General features: G+C 35.3%; 1 protein-coding gene across 1 annotated transcript in view; it reads right to left on the bottom strand.

Annotated features, from left to right (window-relative positions):
* FOXP2 (forkhead box P2) overlaps positions 1-27,899 on the bottom strand; it is a 569,999-nt gene that overhangs the window by 112,208 nt on the left and 429,892 nt on the right. Inside the window, exon 6 of the mRNA XM_043589308.1 lies at positions 12,285-12,359. Coding sequence (XP_043445243.1) covers positions 12,285-12,359 — 75 coding nt within the window. The remainder of the gene's footprint in view (positions 1-12,284; positions 12,360-27,899) is intronic.

Genomic DNA, 27,899 nt, shown 5'->3' with positions numbered 1-27,899 from the left:
ACTCTCTCTCTTTCTCCAAAATAAACATTGAGAGAGAGAGAGAGAGAGAGAGAGAGAGAGAGCTTATGCCAAAGAGACCACATTATGATTTTGCCTCATAAAACCTGACATAATTGATACTTTCACCAAAGTCCCAATAAGGGCAAAACAGAAAAACAATTTAATTGAGTTTGGAAAACTTCAATATATTTGCCTAGCAGAGAAGTGAAAAATTAAAAAAAAAAAAAGGAGAAGGATTTTAGTCAGCATGTTAAAATAAATTAGATTCAGTAACAATGATGTAGAGCTTCCTGGTCAGAAGTCATGGAACCATTTGGGGAGAATATACTTCACTCGTTTACCACCAATTCCTGAAATTCTACTATTTAAGGTCTCCTTGGTAAAGCAGAAATATTAGCTGCTGGAAAAGGCTCCCAAAGCAAGGTCCTGTTGTGTCTTTCTAAATTTTCCTTATGCTTGAGTTCTGATTTTAAGAACAAAAAGGTTTTTTGTTTAAGGATATGTTACCCTGTCATACCTTTGTATCCAAATTGTGTAGTACTAAGTGCAGAATTAAGCAGTTAAATGTATGTCTAAGGGCAATTTCAGTGGCTGATTTATTGGGTTGTTCTTAAATTTTAATACTGTCAATACAGTGAAAAAAAGACTATCATAATATTTCTGCATATATTTCATTCTGGTTACATGCTCAGCTTTCACTAAAAGGTTTTTCTAAAAAGTGAAAAGCTTTATTTTATTAATTACTAAAAATTAACCAATTACTTAAAAGTTTAAAATCTTAATGTATCTAAATGTTTCATAAAATAATTAATGTTCTTCAGATGTATATTAATCCATCTTAACTTCTGAAAGGAAAGAACACTCATACTGTGCCTATGCTATTAGCCTCTTAAAAGAAAATCATTGCTAAATTTAAACTGATGAGTAGTTATTCTTCTGGCTAATAACATAATGTATAACTAATATGGTCAGAATAAAGCTGTCATAACTAGAAAATTTTAACAACCATGAATATACTCTTCCCTTCTTTTATACAATTTGTCCTAGAAATAGGAATCCCTAAAAGTTGATGTAGAGTTCAAATTTAGATATCATGAGAGGCGGGGGGAAAGAAAGGGACACAATGACAGTCACAAGGTTAAAAAGATCTAACAAATAATGTAAGAGGGGTAATAACCTAGCTGTGAGTTTACTCATCTTCAAATTTCCATCCAATTCCAATGAGAGTGGGTTTCTATTCCCTTTAAAGGACTATATCCATCTGTGCTCTTGAGGCCAGCACCCTCCCCCCATCATCTCTCAGGCTTTTTTTCAACTATTTATTCTTCTCCTTCTTTCACTTTTAATCTTTTCATCTCCACCTCCCCCTTCCCCCAAGACCTCTCCTCAAGTTCTGCTCCCTCTCAAGCCCCCGTCCTATCACCTCCCTTTTAATCAGCATTCCCCCCAAAGGACTGGTGTGTACATACAAGTTGTCACCTCCACATGCACTCTTTCAGTTATCTCTCAACTCACTGCTACACACTGTATTCTGTTGAAAACACTCTTGTCAAAACTGTAACCTGCTTCTTGTCTCATCCTAGTTTTAAAACCACCCTTCAGTCTGTGATAATGTTTTGTTTTGTTTTGTTTTGTTTTGTTTTAAATCTCTTAGCTTGTAAAAAAAAATCTCTTCTATTGTCCTCTGACTCTTGGCTCCTGGTTCTCTGTTGTCTTACTGATTCACATCCTTCACTGGTTCTTTTTTTCCCTTACCTAATGCTTTGGCTTGTGACCTCTCTGTGGTTGTCTTTCTCTTCACAGCCTCCTTCAAAACAATGGACTCTAATCTTCTACATATGGTGTGAATTCCAAAAATGCACCAACTCCAAATCATCACTAACTGCCTGCTGAACACAGATACCCTGATGGCAGTGCGAATAAACTTCGCAAACAACAATTTCAACACCTCCAACTTCCTTCTGCCTACCACCAAACCTACTATTCTTTCTGTATTCTAGATATCACCAGGTTCACAGTCAACCAAATATAAATATCTAGGCACAAATTTTTATTGTTTCTTTAATTATCAACATAACTTTTGTATTCTCCCTTAAATCTGTCCCCTTAATTTCTTTCTCTGTCCTTCTCCTAGTTAAGATCACATTATTGTTCAGGGACAGCATCCTTTAACCTAGACACACAGATTTCAATATTTTGCTAGTTCAATCACTTCTTCCTACTGTTCCTAAGGATATATTTAAATGGGATAGTCTGGTTAAGTTACGTTCACTTCCTTGCTCAAAAGCTTACAGAATATTTAAAGTTATTTACAAAAACCCATTTGAAACTTCAAATTTTGGCATTGGTCCATTTATTTAAAGACTACGTATACCAACTTTTCCCATAATATCCAGTTCTGCAGATGAAATACACTATGCTCCACCTTGAAAACCACCTATCGTTTCTCTCTTCTGTAACTTTGCTTATTCCATTCCCAATGCCTAGAATGTTCTCTACACTTCTAGTGTGATGAATTTGTTGTGATATTTTTTTCTTCAAAACTTCACCTCAGATAAATCTCTTCCATCTACCTGTCCCTATTTCCTCAGTACAGTGATTAAATCTTTCAATTTGCTTGAGCTTTGAGTCCTAAATTACATACTTCCCATTTTCATGGTCTACACTTCTCAGATATAGGTGATTACTCATTATTCTACTGAAAATTTTTGTATCATTGTGAGTTATACATAGTTTATGTTTAGTGAGTATGTGTTGAATGGAACCCTATCAAAGGGCTAGCTAAGAATAATTCCAAAATGTGGATTGGATGAGTCTAGACATACAAGATCAAAAGAGGGATTAATCAATGTGGACTGCATTGGTGAAAAAGCATTTATGTGGGATAGTATTGAACTGGGCTTGTATAGCCAGTAGAATCTGATAAGCAGAAAAGAACAGGGAGAATGATAGAAGTGATAACAACACCAAAAAAAGGAATAGAAAAAAAACCACATTGTATGTTTGGGACTTACACATAGGTACATCAGTCAGGACCCAATGTTTTTGTTTATGAAATAATAGGGGATAAGTTTGGGAAAGAAAAAGCCTAGTTTTGGGGAAGCACATGACTGTAAGGCTAAGGTTTATAAAGCTTTATCCAGCAGACACTGGGCAGCTCTGAAGACTGTGTATGAGTTATGAGAAAGAGGAATAGGAACAATTATTTATCTTACAATGGTATCAGTTAAAAAAAAACAAACAAACAGTATGTATGAATTAACAATGGTAGAATTGATTATTCCAGACTTGGAATAATATTGACTTTTCTAGAACCACAATTTCTAAACAGAACTCAAACTTTGTATTGACATCTATGGCTTTAAGTAGTCCATTTACAAGTACTTTGAATATATTTTACAGGATCAAAGTTGTGTGTTACAGACTTAGCATATTAGTCTGATTAATTCAAGCATCCATTCTGAACTTACCTATTTAAATGTTTGCTATTTCAGTCTCATACCTGAAGTATTGTCTTCTTTTCTTTCTATTTTAAGATAAGGATGGGTTAAGAGACCTACTAATCACTTATTCTCAACTGTTAAGACACAATATTTATCTGATGGAGAGTAAACAGACAATCTTAAAAGCTGGGGGAAACCTCTTTGGTCATCTCTACAGAGCAACTGATCTTGGTTGGATGTGTCATCTAAAGCAACAGAAAATGACCATAAAGAGTTAAGATTTAGTAACCATTAAGTTTATTCCTTTAAACATTAGGAACTAACTTTGGAATGCCCTGTATACCAAGGTAAGTGTTTCACGTCTTTTTTCCAGCTGAAATCCTAATTAAAAAATGTAAGCAATAAGTCAATTGTCTTAGATTTCACGATTCACTTTACAATGTTTCTGGGGGGAATCATTGGAGATCCTTTTCTAACATCTCAACCTATAAATAAAACTATCTCAGAGATATGACTGAGACCTTAAAAGTGTCCTCAACAAGGGCGCCTGGGTGGCTCAGTCAGTTAAGCATCTGACTTCAGCTCAGGTCACAGTCTCACAGTTCATGAGTTCAAGCTCCACATCGGGCTCTGTGCTAAAAGCTCAGAACCTGGAGCCTGCTTCGGTTATAATTATAATATATATATATATATATATATATATATATAATTATATGTATAATATAGTTATTATATATTATACACAATATTATATTATGTATAATAATTATTAATAATACAATTATTACAATATATTAATACAATAATTAATACAATTATATTATTAATAATATATTATTATTAGGGGAGTCACTGAGATATTTTATATATATTAATATATGTGTATATATATATATATTATTAGGGGAGTCACTAAGATTCTTTATCATTGTTTTCTGAAATGTAAAATAAAGGATTTGAATGAGAGGAAACACAAGGGTCTTTTTAGCTAGAAGCCGTAATATCCTCTCAGTCCATATAGGATGGAAGTACATGTTGGGTATCCATCCTCTTTCTTCATTTGGGCAATGCAATAACAGGGCGTAACGCTTCTAATACAGCAAAATAACTACCCAGATCATAGATAAAGAGACAAAGGCAGGCATGCAAAAAAAAAGTATATTTTTCAGCTTTAAGAGAGTATATGAAATATGTAACTTACAGGGGACAAGGATTTAGGAAGGAACAGAGATACAACAACAGTGTACTTATTATTCATATGATTTTATTTTTTTAATTCAGCTTTGTATTAATTATCCATGCATCAGAAAAATATTCACTAGGTATGCATATATGATGCTTTAGGAATATTTCAGCTTGTGTATCAAATTTTGATGACATAATTTTGTCAACACTCTTTCCCCCTAAAATTACACAGTCACATGTGAAGTCATGGATTATACTTAATATCAGATAAATTTATCCGCTGCCCTCCCTTCACTGAACCCTTAAGTTCTCTTATTCCTAGTCTATATTGTCTGTTTCAGCCAGACTAAATATTTTACACACTAAATTCTAAATTAAAATTAAGGTATTGTATTGTTACTCTTAAAATATTGAATATACAACCTATGTAACCTGGAGAGAGATGTTATAATTAGCACTCTGGATTTGAAAGGTAAATTGTTTCTGCCAGTATCACAAAATATTTCATACTATCTGTCGTTAGAGAGAACAGGAGGAATATCTGCTGGAGTGATAATCACAACTTGAGGAAAAAGAGCTTAGGGACATGGTTGCAAGAGCCTAAGCATTTCATGTTGTTTCTTAATGTTAAATATGACAAAAGTTGCATCTTGAAACCTTTAACTTGATGTTTAAGACTTTATTCTTTATCTTACCCTAAGGTGAATTTACTTGCACCAAAATTATCATTAGGATAAAGAATATGATTAATTGGAAGTAAAGATGTGCAATTTCATCTAAGATGTATGAATCATTATATGATGATAGCATGACAGAACTTTGATAATGTAAGCTTCCTGAACTCCCCTGCATAAAGATTTAAAGTACAGAGTGCAGTTTTAGGTTTAAGTCTTAATGTCAATGGGAATTATATGCTGCTTAAATGACATCCTACATATTGAAATTATGTGAAAACTCCAGCTATATAGAAATATTTTTGAAGTAAATATAATGCAGCATGAATGGTGTCAGTGATAAAAATTCGATTTCTATAACTTGTTAATCCTATGCATAACTACCTCATTTGACTAATAAAATTTACAAATGTAAAAGATCTAACTTGAAAAAGAAGTGAGTTGCATATAGAACTCAAAAACACATACACATTCTTTTACATAATGGATCATTTAGATACATATATGAATATGTGATTTTGTGTGCGCGTGCGCGCGTGTGTGTGTGTGTGTGTGTGTGTGTATGAGCCATAAAGATTTATACACGAGGATGAGTTGGTTTTTTGTGCTTTATGCTTATTATTATACTAAAATAGGATGAATTGGAAACATACAAGGAACAGAAATACAAGTAACAAATATGGAATATACATTTTATAAGTCTTTAGAAATACGCAAAAACTATAGAGCGAACTGTTAGAAGTTAGTGCAGATTATATTTCATATCTGTAGAGACTACACTAATAGCTCATTACAAATAACTAAAATGCGAAAAGAAAAATACAGTCTATCTCAATGGGCACCGTAAACTCACATTATTGCCACATACATATTCTAGTGTGTGTATCGATTTATTTGATGAAAAATATATTAACAACAACAAAACCTGATAACTAAATAAATAATCCTTTCATCAGCCCCTGATTTCTGCCTTACTAATGCTTTGGTGAATCATCGAGGGGAGTAAATTATTCATTATAAATTTCAAAGAGGAGTCTCCATTGACAAAGCTCTGCTACTGGTCCTTATTGGAACCAACATCAAGAGAATTCATTGCAATCTCAAATATTGCAATAAAATAGAAGGTGAGAGGCAATCACTCAGGAGAGGTGTCTAGAATGAACTGAGCTCAGGGAGCTACATCCCAGCTGAGTGAGGTGTGTAAAGATAATTATTAATATTTTGACTTACACTTGGAAAGAAAAAGATTAATCAAGAAGTTGCATGCAAATGTCAGCCAAGGTTTTAAATACAGAAATCTTTATTCTATTTCTGATGAAGAATCTGAAAGGTTTTAACCATAGCCTTAAACACAGTCACTATATTATAACTTTATGGCATTAACAAAATCAGTTATAGAAGTGTTTCAAATATTTGATTAGCTTAAGGCTTATAACAAAGGACCTAGTACAGTACCACCACTATTGTAATAGTAAATAAAAAATTAATTAACAAATCTAATTTGTACTGCTTCATAATAAATTCAAGTTTATGAACAATGGAAAGATATTAGGGGAGTCACTGAGATTCTACCACAACTTTACACTAATAGTGAAGAGTTAAATCTTGTGATACAGGTTTTGTAGGAAGGATTCTCTAAAAAAGTTACCACAACATTATCCCCGGTTAACTGTCTCCAGCATGTTAAAATTGTCAATACTACCAATCAGCAATAATTCATCTTTAACTCTTGGTTAATTTCTGCTAATAAATGTATAATAGAGAAGGAAGAAAATATTGGAGGTCCTTTGCACTGTGACATATATCTCCCAACTTCATATCTCATGTGCTCTAGCTAGATACAGACAATTAAGGGGACAGTCACATTTCCTAACATTCTTTAGCAATAATTTTCCTTGGCTGCCAGAAGGACATCATTTAGATCTGGTGAGGAAGGATTCTTTCTCTTCCACTTAGCTATCTTCCATTTAGCAAATCATAAAACATTTGGGTAACACTGATTTTTCTAAGCCAGTGTTTAACTTAAATTAATAAATATAAAGACTTTCCTCTCATTAAGGGACATTTCCATCTGTCTTATTCATTATTCAAGGTATAATGTCTAATGATTCTCATTTAATGTTAATACCAAATATGTATCTAAATTTACATAAAATAGAATCACCCCTTTAGTCCAACCAAGAGTATACGGATGCTACCTACTACAGCTACTGACTCAAATATCTGTTGCACACTTTCTATGTGTTAGTCATCAAGCTAAGTACTTTGCAGTTATAAAATTTAATTCCCATTACCACCCTATAAGGTAGATAATACTATTATTCTAATTTTATAGATCAAGAGCATGAGGCTAAAAAAGGTAAGTAATATGTCCAATATTCAATTTAGAAAGCTGATTCCAGTGCCCATGCGATACATGTTTTGCTGTGGGGTAGAATTCATGGAAAGCCTAAAAAGAGAGATGAATATGGATGGAAAATAAGAGATTTTTAAAAACCGTCACTATCCTCTTTCCCTTATTTTCTCCAATCCACGATTCTCATCAAAATGAAAGCAGGAGGCAATAGCTACAGAATAAAGATCTGTAAGGGGAGAGATTCAATGTGGTCAATTCAATTTAATTTGAATGGGTTATAAACCAACTGGGTCAAGGCCAGCCAAGTTTCAGTTTTGGTTTTTATAGGTCCAACAAGTTTTGTTCATCAAAATACTCATTTGACCCAATGCTAAATGTTTTGAAAATAAGACCCAAAAGACAAAGACTCTAAGCATTCAACATAATTGCCTTAGCACATGAAGCTAACAGGAGAATCCTATGTAAAGTAGTATTCACTTAGGTGCAAAAACCTGTAGGCAAGACTAACAATAAGATTACCTGCAGGTAGGTGTTAATGAGGCCATTCAGACAGATGAGGTGTCAACAAGGTCTAGTTATTGGGGAGTGAACTTGGGTTACTATTGTGTGGTGGGGAAGCAAATTCAGGATCTTGACAGCCATTCGTAAAGCTGTTTGATATATCAAGCTGTTTGATATATCAAGAGGGGAAAAAAGGCATCTATCTTATTAAAGTTTGAAAGAAAGGTAAAATAAGTGAAGATTTTTCCAGATTAAAGTTAAATATATACCACTGGCAAAAAACAGAGTGTGAAAAGGAAGTATTGAAAAGTAATCTCTCACAATGAAGTGCTTTTACTCTCATACTTCTGTCCTTTAAAGCCAAAACTTAATGCTTTCCCCAATAAATTGAAAGTTGTAACAAGGATTTTATATTGTTAGAATGGTAAACATACAACCTATGTAGACCAAACATTTCTTTGAAATACAACAGGTAGATAGAATTTAAGATTACAGTTATCAGGTAGAGATGACACAAGTGAGCATAATTATTACCCGGTACTGCAATAAATTAGTAGAGGCACAATAAATATAATCTATTAGTGGATACATAAAAGTACCACTACTGGGGCGCCTGGGTGGCTCAGTCGGTTGAGCGTCCGACTTCGGCTCAGGTCATGATCTCACGGTCCGTGAGTTCGAGCCCCGCGTCGGGCTCTGTGCTGACAGCTCAGAGCCTGGAGCCCGTTTCAGATTCTGTGTCTCCCTCTCTCTCTCTGACCCTCCCCTGTTCATGCTCTGTCTCTCTCTGTCTCAAAAATAAATTTAAAAAAAGTTAAAAAAAAAAAGTACCACTACTATTCAACAAATGTGATAATAAAGAAACACAATACTCAGATGACAGCTACCGTCTGGTCGCTACTTGCATACCAAAACACCAGAAGATACTTCTCTGAAATATATTTTTATTGCATCTTTTGTTAGTAACTTGATAGAGTATATGCCTGAAAGAGGATGGTATGATAGAGAACTTCTGACATATGTTTAATATCAAATATATATTATCACTTATTTCTTCAAGGTAATTTGGGCTTTAATTGCAAATGGATATTTTCCTCTGAAATTTATGGGACTTTACTTCTAGCTTGTTAATAAGCTTACAGGATTTTTAGTTTTTAAGTTAAGGGAGGGGGGAGTAAAAATTAATATAATCTGCCAATTTGGAACATTTGCCCAAAAAATTTTGGCTTATTATTTGTGAAGGTTGATCAATTACGGGTGCAAGTAATATGTATGATATTAAATTAGTCCACTCAAAGGGATGTATGATCTCTTAAAAATTTTAGAATCATTACATTGATTCACAATTTATTACAAATGTCAGTTAAATAGATTATAAAGGAACGTGGCTGGCTTTCGGTACCCCTATCTATATTTTCTACACCTTTCTTCCTCTTAGCCCACTAGTTATGGTGCCCCAGAACTTAAGTGAGTTTCACCCCAGCATATTGGTACTTATGAAATTTACTAAAACAGAGCTATGTCCATCACACAGACATTGTCAGCTATGAATAACAGATATAATTTGTCTTAGTTTGAATCTTGATTTTAAATTCCATTACGTAGCCGTTTTAGCTTGCCGAAAGTTTGTATCTAATGTACAATAAGCACCTACTGAATATTTAGTGTTTTCTTTGTGTGGGGAAGTCAGGAAGCATCATTTGCAGAGTCACTCAGTGACTAATTTGAAGTATTAAGTTTGGTGCACTGTAGGGATGGCAAATACCTGGTTCATGAACTTCCATACTCCTTCTCCCCATCAGCCACAGCAGACCTCACTGCTTCATCCTAGTTCTCTTTCTGTTTTAGATAGTAACCACAGTCTCAGACACATGGAACAACCTCAGATTCCTATTCAGCAGAGCACTCAAGGCAACCATGAACAATCTGGTATATCCTTGGAAAGACTGATACCCTGATGATCACAGACTTGGGGTACAAATTCAGCCTTGCTGGGGCGCTTGGGTGCCTCAGCAGGTTAAGCATCTGACTATGCTCAGGTCATGATCTGGCAGTCCATGGGTTTGAGCCCCATGTTGGGCTCTGTGCGGACAGCTCAGAGCCTGGGGCATGCTTTAGATTGTGTGTCTCCCTCTCTCTCTGCCCCTCCCTGCTCACACTCTATTTCTCTTTCAAAAATAAACATTAAAACAAACAAACAAACAAATAAATAATTTCAGCCTATGTGCCTTTCCATAGAGGAGTTAAATGGCCTCTGGTAAGTCATTTAATTTCTCTGTGGTCTGTTTTCATTCTGAAAATGTGTCAGTGAAAATATGAAGATCTGATGCTATAAATTTATGTTTACATCAGAATAGAGATGGGGCGCCTGGGTGGCGCAGTCGGTTAGGCGTCCGACTTCAGCCAGGTCACGATCTCGCGGTCTGTGAGTTTGAGCCCCGCGTCAGGCTCTGGGCTGATGACTCAGAGCCTGGAGCCTGTTTCCGATTCTGTGTCTCCCTCTCTCTCTGCCCCTCGCCCGTTCATGCTCTGTCTCTCTCTGTCCCAAAAATAAATAAACGTTGAAAAAAAAAATTAAAAAAAAAAAAAAGAATAGAGAATGATTTTTTTTTAAACGGTAGAAGTAGTTTTGGATAAAGAACAAACACTATTAGTAGTTCAGTCAGCTCACTCTTCAGTCTAATGAAAACAATTTTTCCATTGGGATTATTTTAGGGAAAAGTGCTACCAATTAGAAATACTGCCTTTTCCATTTTTAATGCACTATTTTCTTCAAGTATATTTTTGGATGAATCTTTATTAGTAAGTTAAAGTACACAATTATTTTTGAAGTTTATCTTAAATTTATCTTCCTACAAAATAACAGAGAATACCTAGAAAATAAGATTAGTCTTCCACATTTCGGCAAAACTTATCACAACTTTTTAATTTCTGGTATTTTCTTTCATTATTGTTGCCAAGAAAGCCAGAAAGGGCAAACACTTTAGGATTAAAATGAATGGAACTCAAACTAGATAATTTCAGATCATTACACGACTTGTTTAATGTACAAAATTCATTACCAATCCTCTACATTCACTATTTCCATAAGATAGCATGCTGTTGTTTCCACTTCTATTTCTGTTTTGCATTGAACATTTGAAAAATGTCTTATGTTTAAATATTTTCCACAAAGGATAGCATCCCATATTAATTAACACTGTTTTTGCTAAGAAAAATATTCTTTTTTAAAAAAAGCCAAGGTATAAAATTAGAAATTTCTTCTTTATTCAGGAATACACTATGTGCTTGTAAAAGTCTTAATTGTAATGTGTTCTATCAACTATAAATAGGAAATACTAAGTATACAGTCTTAAAAAATAAATTCTGGGTGAGCCCATTTAGGAATAGTCTAGTCCATGGAAACTAAGTAAGTACCTCAATTCTTAAGGGAACAAGCAAAAATTCTACATATGAAAGTATATGACTTACATATTTAGAGATCCCTTAAGAATATAGGTAGTATCCATGCTATCTAAAAACATGAAGTCACTCTATTTAAAAATTCTTGAATGGCCGCTTCAGGATTGTTATTCTTTTCCAAGGCTAACTGGTATGTGAATTGGGTCATGAAAGCATTTTTTATTGAATACTATAGACTAAGGAAACAAATTATACTCTAGTGACAGAATATGAAAAAAAAAAGGTCTTGGCATATTTATATGGTAACTTGCAGACATGGAATGGCAACTTTTCCCTAAAATATGTAAATATGTATTGTATCTATCCATAATCTCTACTTAATTTTTGCATATCAGCACTATCTCATCAAACGATTCCTAAAAGTTCAAGAAAGGTGTAGTGGTGAATCAACCATATGCCTTTATATATTTCAGGTAAATTTTAATGCCATCAACTCATAGAAACAGTGAAGTGTATACATGATGAAATATAATTGAAGAGAGAATACAAGAAGTAACAGAAAACCAACTAATTACATCAGTATCTTAACATTAATCATCTCTTGATTATCTGCATCAATGAAAGGGAGTGGCTAATAGAAAATCACAGATCATCTATTTAGTGGGATTGGGTCTCTGGCTTTGTGCTTAGTAGCCGAATTTCTATATGCCCAGTGTAACTTACTGCAAATGTGTTGTGAGGATGCCCATCACCAGAAGAGTGGCCACAGACACATAATTTTGTTTCTGGAAGCAATTCCTAGATTAAACAAAGAGAATCAGGAGTTGGCTTTTTTTCCCTCCAATCTTAATGCTCAAACTAATAATGTACAATAGCATTAAAAAATATTTTTGGATTATTATCTTGGTAGGTGAACATAGATGAGACTATTCCATCTTTGTGTCACAGTTAAAAATGGTATAGATTTAAAAAATAAAAATAATTTGGCAGATACAGAGTTGAATATTTGAACATAATGAATTAACCACTAACCAAAAGTAATTCGTCTGCCATGATCTTGACTTAGCAACCTCACTTCCCATTTCTAAGCTAAAATTATGGCCAATGTTAATGAATACTCCTATAAATTTAAATGATATTGTGATTTTAGAGTATGGGGTGGTATTTATCCTTAAAACTTTAATTATGTGTTTTTTGAAAAAGCTAACTGTTGACTTGTACTCCATTATAACAATACAGATGAACATGAATCCTGTTTTGTCATGAAATGTGAGGATAATCATAGGAATCTCTTTAACTAAACTGCCTTGGCCATGCATTACTATTAAGACAAATGTTGCCATTAAATATATATTTGAGACCACGGAGCCAAACTCTAGAATCTCTGTGAAAACCTGTTGAATTGTACCACTTGCACTGAGAACTACTCTATACACTCAAATGTATAGTTTGCATTTCTATCTGTAAAAGCAAAGTGATTATTTATTGATAAATGACATGGAATGTCATTTTTTACCTAAGTAGCATGAGACATTTCAAAGATTTTGTCTGAAGGGCAAAAGGATTACACTGCATTTGAACAGACCATGTGACAACACATCCTTAGACTTCATGTATGATATGAAAGGATGATCCCCATTCATAAGATCCACAAGGGAAATTATATCAGAAAAGAAGAAAAGCAAGGAGGGCTGTGGTAGGGGTGTCAGGGAGTATTTGTAGTGGTTTGATGCATGTAAATATTACATCTTATAAATAATTCTTTTCAAATACATCTCTGAAGTTCAGGGTCTCTGTTTAAGAAACGGATTGTATATGCTTTACATGACTACATGCCATTTTCTGCAAGATAAGAGCAGCATTAATTCAAACAGGAAAAATGGCTTCCAAAATATACCTTTCCTTTCATTTCCTATGAAGAAGTATGTTAACCTGATGCTGGCAGATGAGGACTACAGAAAAAAAAAATGTTCAAGTTATATTTTACTGTCAGAATCCAACAAACACGTTTTCATCTAAATTATTTTGTCAACAGCCTTGTAGTACCCTTGCTAACCTTATTTGGCACCAGTGCATAATTAGATACACAGGGGTGTGACTCCAATTGAAGGTGTTGGCATTGTAGCACTCTGTGAAAATATTAACTATGAGGTTAACTCCAATTTTCTCTTCTTTAATTAAATGCACATGGTACTAATGAGGTAACCTACTGTTCCTTGATAGCACTAATTAGCTAAGAGGAGAGTACACTCTCACACTGCAATTTAAACCTAAAAATAAGGTTGAAATATGCTAATTGCAGGCAATTTAAAACAGTACAAGTTGAAGAACTAGTCATAATAAGAGAAACTGACTGCTTTACAGCTAGGCAGCTGTAACTTTGGTTAAAATCAAAACAAGCCACATGATTTTTGGACTGCTATTTAACAAGGTCATAAGCATCCTAAAAAAAATGAAATGCGACCCCATACTGTAGCAATGAACCATACTAATAAAAAATCCTCAGATGAACACTTGTCAACATAAAAGCAAAAATAAGTGAGCATCACCAGAACTCCGAAGGTGCCATGACACTATTTACATTTATGCTGAAAACTAAACTCCATAAATAAGCAATATCACCTTAAACTCTTTCAAGAGCACCCAAATCAAATATTGTAATTTGTGTCTTCAACATACCACAAAACACACTGGAGTCCTGAAGATCTGCCATCCCAGTCACGGGGTCAGAAGGAAGGATACATAGAAGCTTACATAGTAAGCCTCAACACTCGAGAAATATAGAAATGAGAAATTTCCAGATAATGTACAAGTACAGTGATAAAAGGAATACACAAAAGATGCGACGGAATAAAATGGTGTAGGTACCATTTAAGGAATACACGAGTGAAAATATCAGAAGGATTTTATTATGAGGAGATTTTCACTACTCCTCTCTACAGATGAGAGGTTTGGGATGAAAGTAGTCTGGAGCTTCACAGTGAGAGAGAATATTCTCCATTCTTAGCTCAAATGACTCAGAAATATAATTTCAATAAATCCAAGTATAATCCAAACGTATTTTCTTGAGTTGCTTCTCAAACATTTCCCAAATGTGGTTTTAAATGATAAACAATGAGATAAACTTTGATACACAGCATACTTCTGAGAGACCTTCAGATCATTAAAATATATGTTCTCACTGTACCAAGTATATTTTCATTATTTTTTGATTCTGTAAAATCCATAATGTCATATTTTTATTAACCAGAAACTTTAACTCACCAAAACACTCACAGATGGACAATGCCAAATCATTCTTGTTAACACAGATAGAAATAAAGTACACTAAAATGACAGTGTCATTCATTGATCCTTAGGGACAAGAGATAGGGACTGCCCCACACTAACAACTCACAGTGACATTTTTTTTGCCCCTGCCACTTAGCATGCAAAATTTTAAAGTATATGCATTTTAAACAATAGAAAGAGTTGAGCAAGCAGGGTGCCTGGGTGGCTCAGTTGGTTAAGCAACCGGCTCTTGATTTGGGCTCCTGAGTTTGAGCCCTGAGTCAGACTTCACAGTGATAGTGCAGAGCCTGCTTGGGATTCTCTCCATCTCTTCTTCTCTCTCTCTCTGTCCCTCCCCTGCTCTCTAGCTCTCAAAATAAATAAATAAACTTTGAAAAAATTAAAATAAAAAGAAAGAAAGAGTTGAGCAAGAAAGAAAGAGTTAAAAAGCAAAATTTGTGAAAATAGAAAGCCAACTTAAAGTATACTGAAGAACAATAATAGGAGAAAGCAAATCATTTGAAAGGCAAAAGCTTTTAACTCCAAACTAATAACTCCTGGAGTTAAAAGTATGTGGGAATAAATTTTGCACTACCATTAGCCCGTCACCCTGTCTTGCCAAAAGGCTTGGTTGAAAAAACTGTGCTTTGAAAAACCCACCCAGCTTCTTCTCCTGCCTGTCCTAGAGCTTTCTACAACAGAAAGTGATAGAATATTGGCGAAAGAGGCTAATAAGTCTCTAATCAACCATGCTTTACTAGATTCATGAAGTTGCGGGTCTGTAAAGAAGTAGCAAGGCGAATGAAATCAGACAGTCATTTAGAAATGGGTCTCCTACAGGCAACCTGACATATTCCAGCAAATCGCAGGGAAATACAATGTGAATGGATATTTTAAATGTTTGCATCTGTTTCAAATAAGCACAAAAGAACCTTTTAACAGTGAAAAGGCCAGGACAGTGTACTGGAATGAGCTTTCGACATTAACTTCAGAAGGAGTCTATTCTTCTGTTAAATATGGATCATTGTAATTTTCTGCTAAAACAATAAAAAGTAAGCCATTCAGTGTTGAAAACAAAAATACTAGCTCTGGAGACAGTATGACAGGGTTCAGATCCTGACTCAACACTTATTAGCGGTGTGAACTTGAGCAAGTTATTTAGCCTCTCTTGGCCCCTCTCTCTAGGAAGGGTAATAAGTGACACCATCATAAGATTAAATACACTGATTTGTATCTAGAACAGTGCTGGAACCCATATGTTCAACAATGTACTTAATATTTATTCGCTGTCATTACTGCTTCAGAACATTCAATTTTTTTCAAATAAAAATATTATTAAAGTCCTACTATGTATGCACTACTACATGCTGTAAAGTATACACAAATTCCCAAGCCATCATATCTGCATACAAATAGCTTTCAGTCTCTCATTAGACTTCATGATACAAATCAAAGCCTCTTTCACATGAATAAAAAATCTTTTAACCACGGAGGTAAAATATCTGTACTCTGAAAACTACATGACAGTGATAAAAGAAATTAAGCATGTCACAGATAAATGGAAAGATATACCATGCTCATGGATTGGAAAAACTAATATTGTTAAAATGATATTACCCAAAGTAGTCTACAGAGTGAATGCAATCCCTATCAAAATACCAAGAACATTTTTCACAGAACTAAAACAAATAATCCTTAAATGTATATGGAACCATAAAAGATCCTGAAGAGGCAAAACAATCTTGAGAAAGAAGAACAGACCTGGAGGTATTATAATCCCAAATTTTAAGCCATTCTACAAAGCTATATTAATCCAAACAGTAATGACACGGGCACAAAAATAGCCACATAGATCAACAGAACAGAACAGAGAGGCCAGAAATAAACCCACACTTATATGGTCAATTAATCCATGACAAAAGAGACAAGAATATACAATGGGGAATAGAAAGTCTCTTCAACAAATGGTGTCGAGAAAACTAGACAGCTACATGCAAAAACAAAAAACAACAACAAAAAAAAGCGAAACTGGACCTTTCTTACACTAACAACAAAAATGAACTCAAAATGGAGTGAAGACCTAAACATAAGATATGAAACCATATAACTCCTAAAAGAAAACCTAAACAGTAAACTACTGGACATCAACCTTAGCAATCCTTTTTTTTTTTTTTTTTTTTTGGCGGTGGAGGGGGGATCTATCACCTCAGGCAAAGGCAAAAAGGCAACAGAAGCAAAGATAAATTATTGGGACTACATTAAACTAAAGCTTTTTTATAGTAAAGGAAACAATGAACCTAAAGGGAAACCTACTGAATGACAGAAGATATTTACAAATGATAGGGGGTTAATATCAAAAATATATAAAGAGCTCATACAACCAATGCCAAACAAAACAAATGCTCCAAATCAGAGGACCTGAACAGATACTTTTCCAAAGAAGATGTACGATGGCAAGCAGGCACATGAAAAGATCCTTGATATCACTCATCATCAGGGAAATGCAAATCAAAACCTCAATGAGATATCACTTCACAGTTGTCAGATTGGCTAGTATCAATAAGGCAAGAAATAACACGTGTTGACGAGGATGTGGAAAAAAAAGGAAACTTTTGGGCCCAGTTGGTGAGAATGTAAACTGGTGCAGCCACTACAGAAGACAGTGGGGAGGAATGGGGCACCTGGGTGGATCAGTTGGTTAAGTGTCCCCCTCTTGTCAGGCTTGGCACTGACAGTGGGGATCCTGCTTGTGATTCTCTCCTTCTTTCTCTGCCCTTCCCTCTGCTCTTTTTCTCAAAAGAAATTAATAAATTAAAGAAAAAATAAAACAGTACAATGGTTCCTCAAAAAGTTAGAAATACCATACCACCCAGCAATTCCACTTCTGAATCTGAAGAAAACAAAAACTCTAATTTGAAAAGATATATGTACCCCTATGTTCATTGTAACATTATTCACAATAGCTAAGACATGGAAGCGTCCTGAGTCCCATCAAAAGATGATGAATAATGAAGATGTGGCATCCATGTATACAATGCAGTATTACTCAAACATAAAAAAGAAAGAAATCTTGCAATTTGCGACAACATGGATGGACCTGCAGGGTATTCTGCTAAGAGAAGTAAGTTAGACAAAGAAAGATAAATACCATATAAGTTCACTTACATGTGAATCCAAAAAAACAAAACAGAAACAGTCTCATAAATACAGAGAACAAATGGGTGGTTGCCAGAGGGGTGGGAGGATGGGTGAAATAGATGAAAGGGATTAAGAGGTACAAACTTCCAATTATAAACTAAGTAAGTCATGGGTATGTAAAGTACAGCATAGGAAATAGAGTCAATAATACTGCAATAACTTTGGTGACGGATGTTAACTAGACTTATTGTGGGGATCATTTCATAATGTATATACATGTTGAATCATTACATTGTATACCTGGAATTAATATATTATTGTATGTCAATGATATTTCAATAAAATTAAAATAAAATACATTATTTTTTATCTTTTTAGAAACCTGATGCAGCAAAGCAAAAATTAATATGATTGTGTTTGCATTCAGTAACAAGGTGAAGTGACTTCTAAAAGAAAGAATATAATTTTTGCAAAGTTGATGAAGGTATACGCTTCATAGAAAAATAAGCAAGAATTATATATTGATCGTTTATAACAAATAAAAATGTTTTAAGTAAGTTTGTTACTTGAGGTTGGCTGAAGCTGTGCTCAAACTTTAACATTTCTTCAGATTTTATTTTTTTTTATTAAAAAAAATTTTTTAATGTTTATTTATTTTTGAGACAGAGAGAGAGCATGAACGGGAGAGGGTCAGAGAGAGAGGGAGACACAGAATCCGGAGCAGGCTCCAGGCTCTGAGCTGTCAGCAGAGAGCCCGATGCGGGGCTCAAACTCACGGACCGTGAGATTATGACCTAAACTGAAGTCAGACGCTCAACCGACTGAGCCACCCAGGTGCCCCAGATTTTATTTTTTAGTAATCTCTACACCCAACATAGGGTTTGAACTCACAACTCCAAGATCAAGAGTTGTATGCTCCACTGACTGAGCCAGCCAGGTGCCCTTTTCTTTAACATGTTTAAAAAAAGCTGAAATACAATGATATCTGAATGGAACCGTAGTCCACATTTTAAAGGTACACAAGTTTTTAAAAAAGTGTTTATCTAGTCAAGAAATATAACCACTCTTGACCTGGTATAAAACAAGAACAAAATTAAACAGTTGGTTGGCCTTTCTTCTACTCCAACTGTTTAGTTTGTTGGTTTGGTTGGCTGTTTTGAGGCCATTCATTATATCTTATGGAAACTGCCCCCGGGACAGTGTGGCCAGGGTTGTGCCAGGACGTTCTGTGTTGGCTTAGCAAATTCAAATTGCTTCATCCTTCTCCAGCCCATGTTTGAAAAACAGATTCAAAGCTGTCTAGCTCTGAAGAAAAGGTGAAGAAAACAGAACTAATGCCTGGAAAAGATTTTGTATATTTCCTAAGTCCAGTGGCTCAAAGTGGTTGGGTTAGCCCTGCCTTCCTTTTTTCCCCCTGTGGCACAGACTGCAAAACCCATATAAAGTTGAGGAGCACATGATGTGGCCATCAAAGAATCACTTTGCAGAGAAGGGAAATGAAGTCCAAGGAGCTGAAATTATTTACAAAAGGTCATGCTTTTCTTTTTAAATGTTTATTTATTTTTGAGAGAGGGGGAGGGGCAGAGAGAGGGGGGGACAGAGGATCAAAGTGGGCCCTGTGCTGACAGCAGAGACCCCGAAGCAGGGCCTGAACTCACGAACTGTGAGGTCATGACCTGAGCCAAAGTCAGATGCTCAACACACTGAGACACCCAGGCGCCCCAAAAGGTCATATTTTTGTATTTATTTTTAAGGCTTCTGTGCACAATTGTACAGGTTCTCAAACTTTAGCATGTGAAAAAATCTCTGGATAAGTTGTTATAACTGCAGGTTCAAGGCTACATTCCTAGAGAATCAGATGCAAAAGATCTGGGATAGGGTACAAGAATATGCATTTAAAAAAGCATCTTGGTGATTGTGATTTAGAGCTTCTGTAATTCTACTTTGAGAAACCTTGTCTTTTGTGTTCAGGATATTTGCATTATAGGTAAGTTTTCATTCTTTCATTCTATTTAGTCAGTCAACACTTTTTTCAGAAGGTTGCCATTGTCTCCATCTAGATACCACAGACACTTGGGAAGATTTGTGATTTTAAAGTACTTAATAGTAATCAATCCAACACACTGAAATTTCCAAAATAAGATTTGATCCCCATTTCATAGAGAAAAAGTACTGAAGAATTAAGAAAAATTACAGAATATAACAATGTTGAAGTCAGATTTTTCGCTCTGTTTTTGTCAATCCTGTCTCATTCACCTCAGAAAACTGCCATCATAACTGGCACTAATTGGCACCCTTGTTAGAAATCTCAGCAGAGGAGTCAAGAATAGAAAGATATGGACACCTCTTACCCAAGCACCTGCCTGTCTGCACAGGTGAGGCTGAGATCAACGATGGGACAGATGACCTGGCTGCCGTCTGTGAGAAGGATGAGACCTACAACTGTTCCCTGACTATGTAGACAACTTGAATCTCCAGGGATGTTAATCAAGTATCTCTCATGTGTCTAAAGTCACTGAAAAACAAAAGATGCCCACAGTGCTCTTACAAGTGATGTAGTTATTATATTTTAAGAGGGAATGAAGGCAGCAGTTAACAGACACTTCTGGCTTGAGATACTCCTACAGAATATTAGTGACTAATGTAATTTTTCTTGTGACTTGCTTGCTTATTTTATTCAAGAAAATATTTTAAGCTCTTCTGAAAAAAATAGGGAGTTGGATTTCTCATGAACATCTGGAGGGCAGAAGACAAAAATTTAAGTATGTAATAATTACTGAATTGATAAAATGAACATACTGAATGTAATACGATTTTTCCTTTTCCGGAGTGTATTGAGGCTAAGCAGAAATCACTATGCAAACATAAGAATAACAGTCCCAGTTTTATGCTCTTCTTTTTTACTTTGTAGTTGAAAGAAAATGCAGATGTGTCTTGCTACCTTGAGTTAGGTGAGGTAATACAGGGTCAGAGTACGCCATGGGAAAACAGCTTTCTCAATGAAGTGAGAATGTACAGAGCAGCGGTCCTGTATGCCAGCACAGGACATCACAGATTTACTGATCACAAATTTTATGTCACCATAATGAGAGTTCTACTCCATTTTTTATCTTGGCTGCTGACTTCTTTTTAATCCTCCCCTTCCCCTCTGGTCCAATATCTGGGCAGAAAGCTTGTGCACGCACCTCTCCTTTGCCACTGTAGGGAAACTTAAATCCCCACTCAAGGGATCTTTTCTCCAACTCACATCAGAGGCCCTAGAAAGACCCAACCCATTCCCTCCTGGACCTGCTGGTGTCCAATCAGCTCTCCCCAGGAGTCTCTTTCTTGTGTGAGGAAGAAAATTTCTCTCAAAGTTCTCTTGGTATTTGGAGTGTCATAAGCTTTGACATCTGAACCAAATTTTGGGTGGGGGTCCCTCTCACTTCTGTGGATACAAAGTCAAGTGGCAGCGCCTAACCCAAAGAATTTATAGTCAAATCAGGAAGACAAACTACTAGTGACTAGTAACATATTATATGCTATAAAAGATGGATGCGCAGGGTGCCATGGAAGCCTAGAGGAAGGACAGAAAAGGATTTTAGCCTAGGTGATGATGAGTAGATGTTGATATACAAAATGGGTATGTGGTGGGTGGAGGTAGGGAGCTTTCAAGATCAAAGGAGCAGCCTATACGAAGGCTTGCAGCTAAATGACCCCCTGCTGCATTCAGAGAAACAGAGACAGATGGTCTAGCAAGGCCAGAGAACAGACAGGGTGGCAGGCATGAGGACAAAAGGGAGAAGCAGAGGCCAGATCTTCAAGAGCATCACGTAAAGTGGCCTTCACGTGCATCAAATTTCTCATCACTAAATGTGTACTTCATCTGCCTTTTCTCTTGGAGGATTCATTGAAGGGTTAAATACATAAAACATTTCGGAAGTATTTAGAATACTATAACCGTGATCCTGAAAGTAACTGACCAGTACATGTTGGCACAAGTGATTCTTTTAAAATCTTTACAGTGGCAAGAAATCACTTTTTGTTTCCAGGAATTTTCCTTCCTCCTCCTTCCAGTCAGCTGCTTTCCTAGGACCTTACATATGTCTTATTCCTTATTATTTTTTCCCAATCCCTTAAGTCTACTGGTAAATTCAAGTATATTTAAAGTCAGTTCAGTATCAAAATTTCATTTGGAAAACTGGGCTGCAAGACCAGAAGAGTACTAAAATGTAACGTGTCTGAATTGTGTCACAATAAAGGTACAGAACTAAATTAACTTGTATTACCAAGCAAAAGTTAAGAAAAATAACTTGATGTGACACACCAGGATATTTTTATCTCCCAGAAAGTTTTGTGATTAACTACACTGAAAACTTGGGAAAACATAAGATCTTAGTTCAATTTTATAAATGCAGCACTCAAGGAAATGAAATGAACTTTTTAAAATTTGGGGTTCAGAAAAAGAAAGGAATGCTTCGTACTAGATTTACTGGATATTGCCCCTTTCCTTGCTATTTGGGGCATTCAGAATATAATTTCACAGATGATATATTTTTCTTAATGTGATTTTCAGACTCCATCTAATGGAAAATGCCTGGTTAGGATTAAGAGACATAGTACAGATGTTAAGCTACATTTGCATGCAATTATTTCTAAAACAAATGCCAGGGTACAGAGTCTATTGAAATGGCTTTCAGGACGGCTGGCACAATGTATTAAACCAGCTTCCAATTTCTAAGTAAGTCAATATTCTGACTATTTCAAGTCAAGACACTGAGCACAAGCATAAACCTTAGATTTTTTACCTTGACACATTGTCCAAGAATGTATGCACATAGGGTTAGAGCCCAAGGATTCAGGGTAGGGATTTAACATTTTTTAAAGAAAAAGCCTTTCTTGCTTAATTAAAAAAAATGCATTTTATGTATTAATCTCCATATCTGAAAAAAATTAAAATTACTATGAAATAAGTTAAACTAATAATTTAATAGGTGAAATAAAACAGAGAGTAATGCATTAGAAGTGCTGTGTAGCTTTCAACTTGATTCAGGGTTTTGTTTTGTTTTTTTCAAAAACAACAAAAACTATCCATAAAGTTATTAATTTTTTGTTAGTAGAAACCTTAGCTTAGCTGATGGTCTTGTAGTGATACACTTTTAAACATCATACTAGAAGTAAGACACTCTTGTTTAAAGTACTTCTGAAATGCATCTATCCTCAACTTTAACAGATACATTATAAGTAGTGAGTAGTAGTAAGGAGCCATTCACTGCCTTTTTGGAGGAGGCGCTAACCCTACATGTCCTTGGAGTCGATGGACTGGGCAAGACCTTTAATTACCCCTCAGGAATCTTTTCCATAGAAATGTATTTTTGGATTTGGACTTGACTCCATGAATGAAGTACGCAGAGCAACTGCTGTATCTATTACGCATCACGACAAAACACTGAATCATACTTTCATTGGTCAAAATTCAGAAAGTATCAGCATCTCCTTTACCGTGTGCTTTACTCCTCGTTGAGGAGCAACTGAAATCATGTCGCCCTAGGAATTTACGAGGGGACTAGAAGTTGTGGCAGGTCCTTTTCTGATCCCTGCAGGGGAAGCAGCAGCAGCCCTTGGATCAGCTACTTTTTATCCGCTGTTGGTCTCAGTGGCAGCTCCTTTTCTTGCCAATAATGATAAATGATAGACTCTTTAATGAGGAATAGAGACTGCAAGCTGCACACACAGAAGCTTATCTTGTTGGCATCTCTGATTATAATTTGCTCCCTATCAACCTCTTCTCCCTCCTGACTGTGATGTGAGGTAGAGAGGAAACCTTAAGGAAGAGGATCAATTATTTAAAAATAGTACTCTTTCCAACAGAAACTCTTCCCATTAGGCATAGAAAACTCTCATGATGCCAAGAGAAACTCCCGCAGAGTCCCAGCTCTGCCCTGCACTTTTTTTTTTTCGTATCAAAAGATTATTCTACACATTGTTGGGTAAACATCTAACTGCATCATCAAGTCCCACTGCATTCTCAACAGTGCCTCCTAACAGGTGGAGATGATGAAGTACAGGACAGAAAGGAATATTGGAAGTCAGAATCACTCCAGTAGAATCTTTTAACCATAGTGGTGACAGAGACTCCTCCAGGGAGTTTCCACTCATTCCCCCATCTCTTCCCTTGCAAACCACAGCTTTATCGCAGTCACAAATGGATCTAGATCCTGGACAATGAAGACAATCAAGAAAAGGCAGGATTCCCGTTTCATACCTCATCATCCTTGTTATTTTAAACTTGTTTTCCAAAAATGAAAAATTTGAGAGACCTTTTGGACTCTCATATGCAATTAAGAGGCATATGCTATCAGTGATTAATACCAGGATAAAAAGCACAGGAATTGGAATCAGAGAGACTTGAATTCATGTAGCAGCTCAAACTACCAGCTATGTGACCTTAGATAGTGTAATTTAACCTTTCCAAGCCTGTTTCCTATTCTGAAATAAGACAGCATAAATAAACACATTATCGGGTACATCAAGTGAGCACTGAATATATATGGTAGCCAAGTGAAATAAAATCACAAATGCTTTAGAATCTCTCTTTTTTTAGAGAAAAAGAGGCATTAAAAAAGAATAGGAACATGAGAAATGTGACTTCTCTAACATCTCTGGTTGACGCCTCAGCTTTCCTTTTCATTGGCTTAGTCACCTATTTAGTTATGATCACCCACAACACCTGTCATTAAAGGCCGGATGGGGACTAAGATAAAGCCCTTTATTGGGCAGGGGAGTCTGTATCACTACACTGAGCAAGTACAAAATCCTCACACAGATACATGAGTGAACTAGTAGTAAAAGGCTGCTCTGTATTCGCAAAACATGGTTTAAAATATCAAAATTAGTGTTTGACACTTAAAATACGAAAATACAATTGAAAGTAACTAGATTCCATGAGGTAAGGTTATTATTAAAATAAATATAATGTAACTTCTCCAAAGAATTTATTTTTGAGAGTTTAGGTCCACAAAGATGGACAGCTGAGATGTGTTCTGAATTAGAAAAGATGGAAGGGGAGCAAAAGCTATCACAGTAATCACCATGCATAACAATAGAAAAAGAAAATAGTAGCCCAGAGCCAGGATCACAAACTTGCACAAAACCACCAGGGCTATATATGTACTAAAAGTAGTATAGAGTCGCCATTTTTTAAATGTATTAAACAGTTTACCAGGAAAGAAAATGTCAAAATTTTAGAATTGTGTTACTATTAGAAATTATTCATTTCTAAGCCAGGACCATGTTTCATTATCCAATAGCTGCTCTCAAGAATGAAGCTAATTTACATTTAAAATAGGAGTACAGTCTACTCTTTAAAAGCACAATGGTAAACACACCAATTTGACAATTACATTAATATGAGTATTTGCATAATCTGTCTTCCACACCTGTTCTTAATTTGAAGCAGCTGCAGGACAAATCACATCACACTAATCTCAGTGGGTATGTGTGTGTTCCAAACAGTAATGCGCGCATCTTATTTTTCGAAGATCTTTTATTTTTTAAATGTTTCCTGACTTTTAAAATTTTGACGAAAGTTTTATACAAGCCATAATATTTATTAGGTCAATATTAATTAGTGGAATAAGCATAAAATCAAATAATAACATTAATTAGAGGAATAGGCATAAAACCCTTACATTATTGGCCTCCTCTGTTTCAACATGTGAGAATACTGATTTTTATTGCTGGAGGCTTTTTTTACTTTTTATTTATTTTTTTTTAAATTTTTTTTCAACGTTTTATTTTATTTTTGGGACAGAGAGAGACAGAGCATGAACGGGGGAGGGGCAGAGAGAGGGGAGACACAGAATCAGAAACAGGCTCCAGGCTCCGAGCCATCAGCCCAGAGCCTGACGCGGGGCTCGAACTCACGGACCGCGAGATCGTGACCTGGCTGAAGTCGGACGCTTAACCGACTGAGCCACCCAGGCGCCCCTTTTTTTACTTTTTAAATAACATGTAACATGTATTTTATATACAACAAAAAGGATTAAAAAGAACAATAAAAATATATCTAGAAAACTTCAGTAAGAAATATAACCAGAGAATCAACAGCAAATGCATTAATGGAGAATCAAGCAATAGCTACAAATGATCTGGAAATGTGTTTGCAACACGGATAATTGTGGCATCTTTTGGAACATCTTTTCTAAACTGGATTCCATTTATGTTTTAACAAAACTATATCATAATTTAATGAGCAGAGATTTACTTTCATCTTGTAAAGGATACACTTTGTTTATGTGTATTGAAATATATACTCAGTGCCATCAAAAAGGAAGTCAGATTATTATTGTTACATATTCTTCTACTTCATGTATTTAAATCATTCAGTTAAGATTCTAGCTGGTAGAATCTAAGAGACCCATGTAATCTGTCAACAAAACTGTCTCTCTTTAATCTTCTATTATGCATGGGAAATGAAATTAGAGCTTTCTAAAGACGTTATTTATTTCCTGAAAATTGAATGAGAGCATGAACAGTAATGAACTAGAGCAATAGAGACGATCTGTTTATTTACAGGCTGTTGACTTCCATAGAAGTAAACATTGAATGCCTCAATTCTTAGTTCAGTATTTCATTCAGAATCCCATTTTTACAAGTGCTTTCATTATAGTAGAAGATGAAAATACTTAAAACATTCATTGTAGCTTGCATTTCTATTACATTTTTTATGCTCATTATTTACCAATTCTCAGCATAAGAGAAACTGAGAGTCAAAAGAGTTAAGTGATTTGCTCAACTCTCAAAACTGTACCAGCCTTATAGACCAGGCATTCTGACCCCAGAATATTCTTTCTTATCACTCAGAGCTGGTTTCCAATGGAATAATAGCCATTAGTATAAATAAACAGGAGAAAACATTTTTAATAACAAAATATTTTAAAGTTTCTTTTTTTTTTTCACTTCACAGGATCTGAAATATTTCAACTCATGGCTTTAAATGTACTAGAAAACACTTTCTTTTTAAATTTTTATTAATGTTTATTTATTTTTGAGAGAGACAGAGACAGAGCATGAGCAGGGGAGGGGCAGAGAGAGAGGGAGACACAGAATCCAAAGCAGGCTCCAGGTTCTTAGCCATCAGCACAGAGCCCGACGCGGGGCTTGAACCCACGAGCTGTGAGATCATGACCTGAGCTGAAGTCGGACGCCCAACTGACTGAGCCACCCAAGCACCTCTAGAAAACACTGTTTCAAAAGTGACTATAATAAAGAAAAGAACTATTTTCTATTTAGATAAATATAGTGCAAATTCTTACCGAGAACCAAGACTGGTTACTCTAGGAGCAGAAAAATAATTTTTATTACTATATAATTTCAGCAATAAAACCAAGTTATAGTGATTGTGAGAAAAGCAATTTTCACAGTTGTGACCTCTATATAATTATATTTCTAAATATTCCTTATTTTATTTTTCTTCATTAAAAAACTTACATATATAATTGAGCGCACAGAAAAGTACTCTAAACAGATAAGCTGGCATGTCATGGGGCATGTGGAACATAATGGAATGAAAACTATATTTGTATGTAATGAATACGCAATTGTATAATATTCTAACAACAAATTTCACTTTTTCTCTGAGTATCAGAATATTTTAACCTCAGTAAATGAGCTGTAAATTTCTAAATTTTAAAATAATCTTGTTTCTTTTTGTTTTTGCTATCGACAAAAACTAGCTTGTTATCAAAGTTAAAAGCTTTTGACATGTAACCGTAAAGAAGGTTGATTTTTTGTAAATATAAGCTCCTGAAAAGGTCTATTCTTTTGCTAAAAATAAAGGATTAGGATAATAAACTTCTAGAGCTGCAGACAAAGTCAAATCTTCTCAGTTGACAGAAAAAAGAAAATGAGGTTACACAACTAAACTGCCTTCTCCAAGCTCACACAGTT

Source organism: Prionailurus bengalensis, chromosome A2, assembly GCF_016509475.1.
Source record: "Prionailurus bengalensis isolate Pbe53 chromosome A2, Fcat_Pben_1.1_paternal_pri, whole genome shotgun sequence".
Lineage (NCBI taxonomy): Eukaryota > Metazoa > Chordata > Mammalia > Carnivora > Felidae > Prionailurus > Prionailurus bengalensis.
This window is presented reverse-complemented; position numbering and strand designations above follow the sequence as displayed.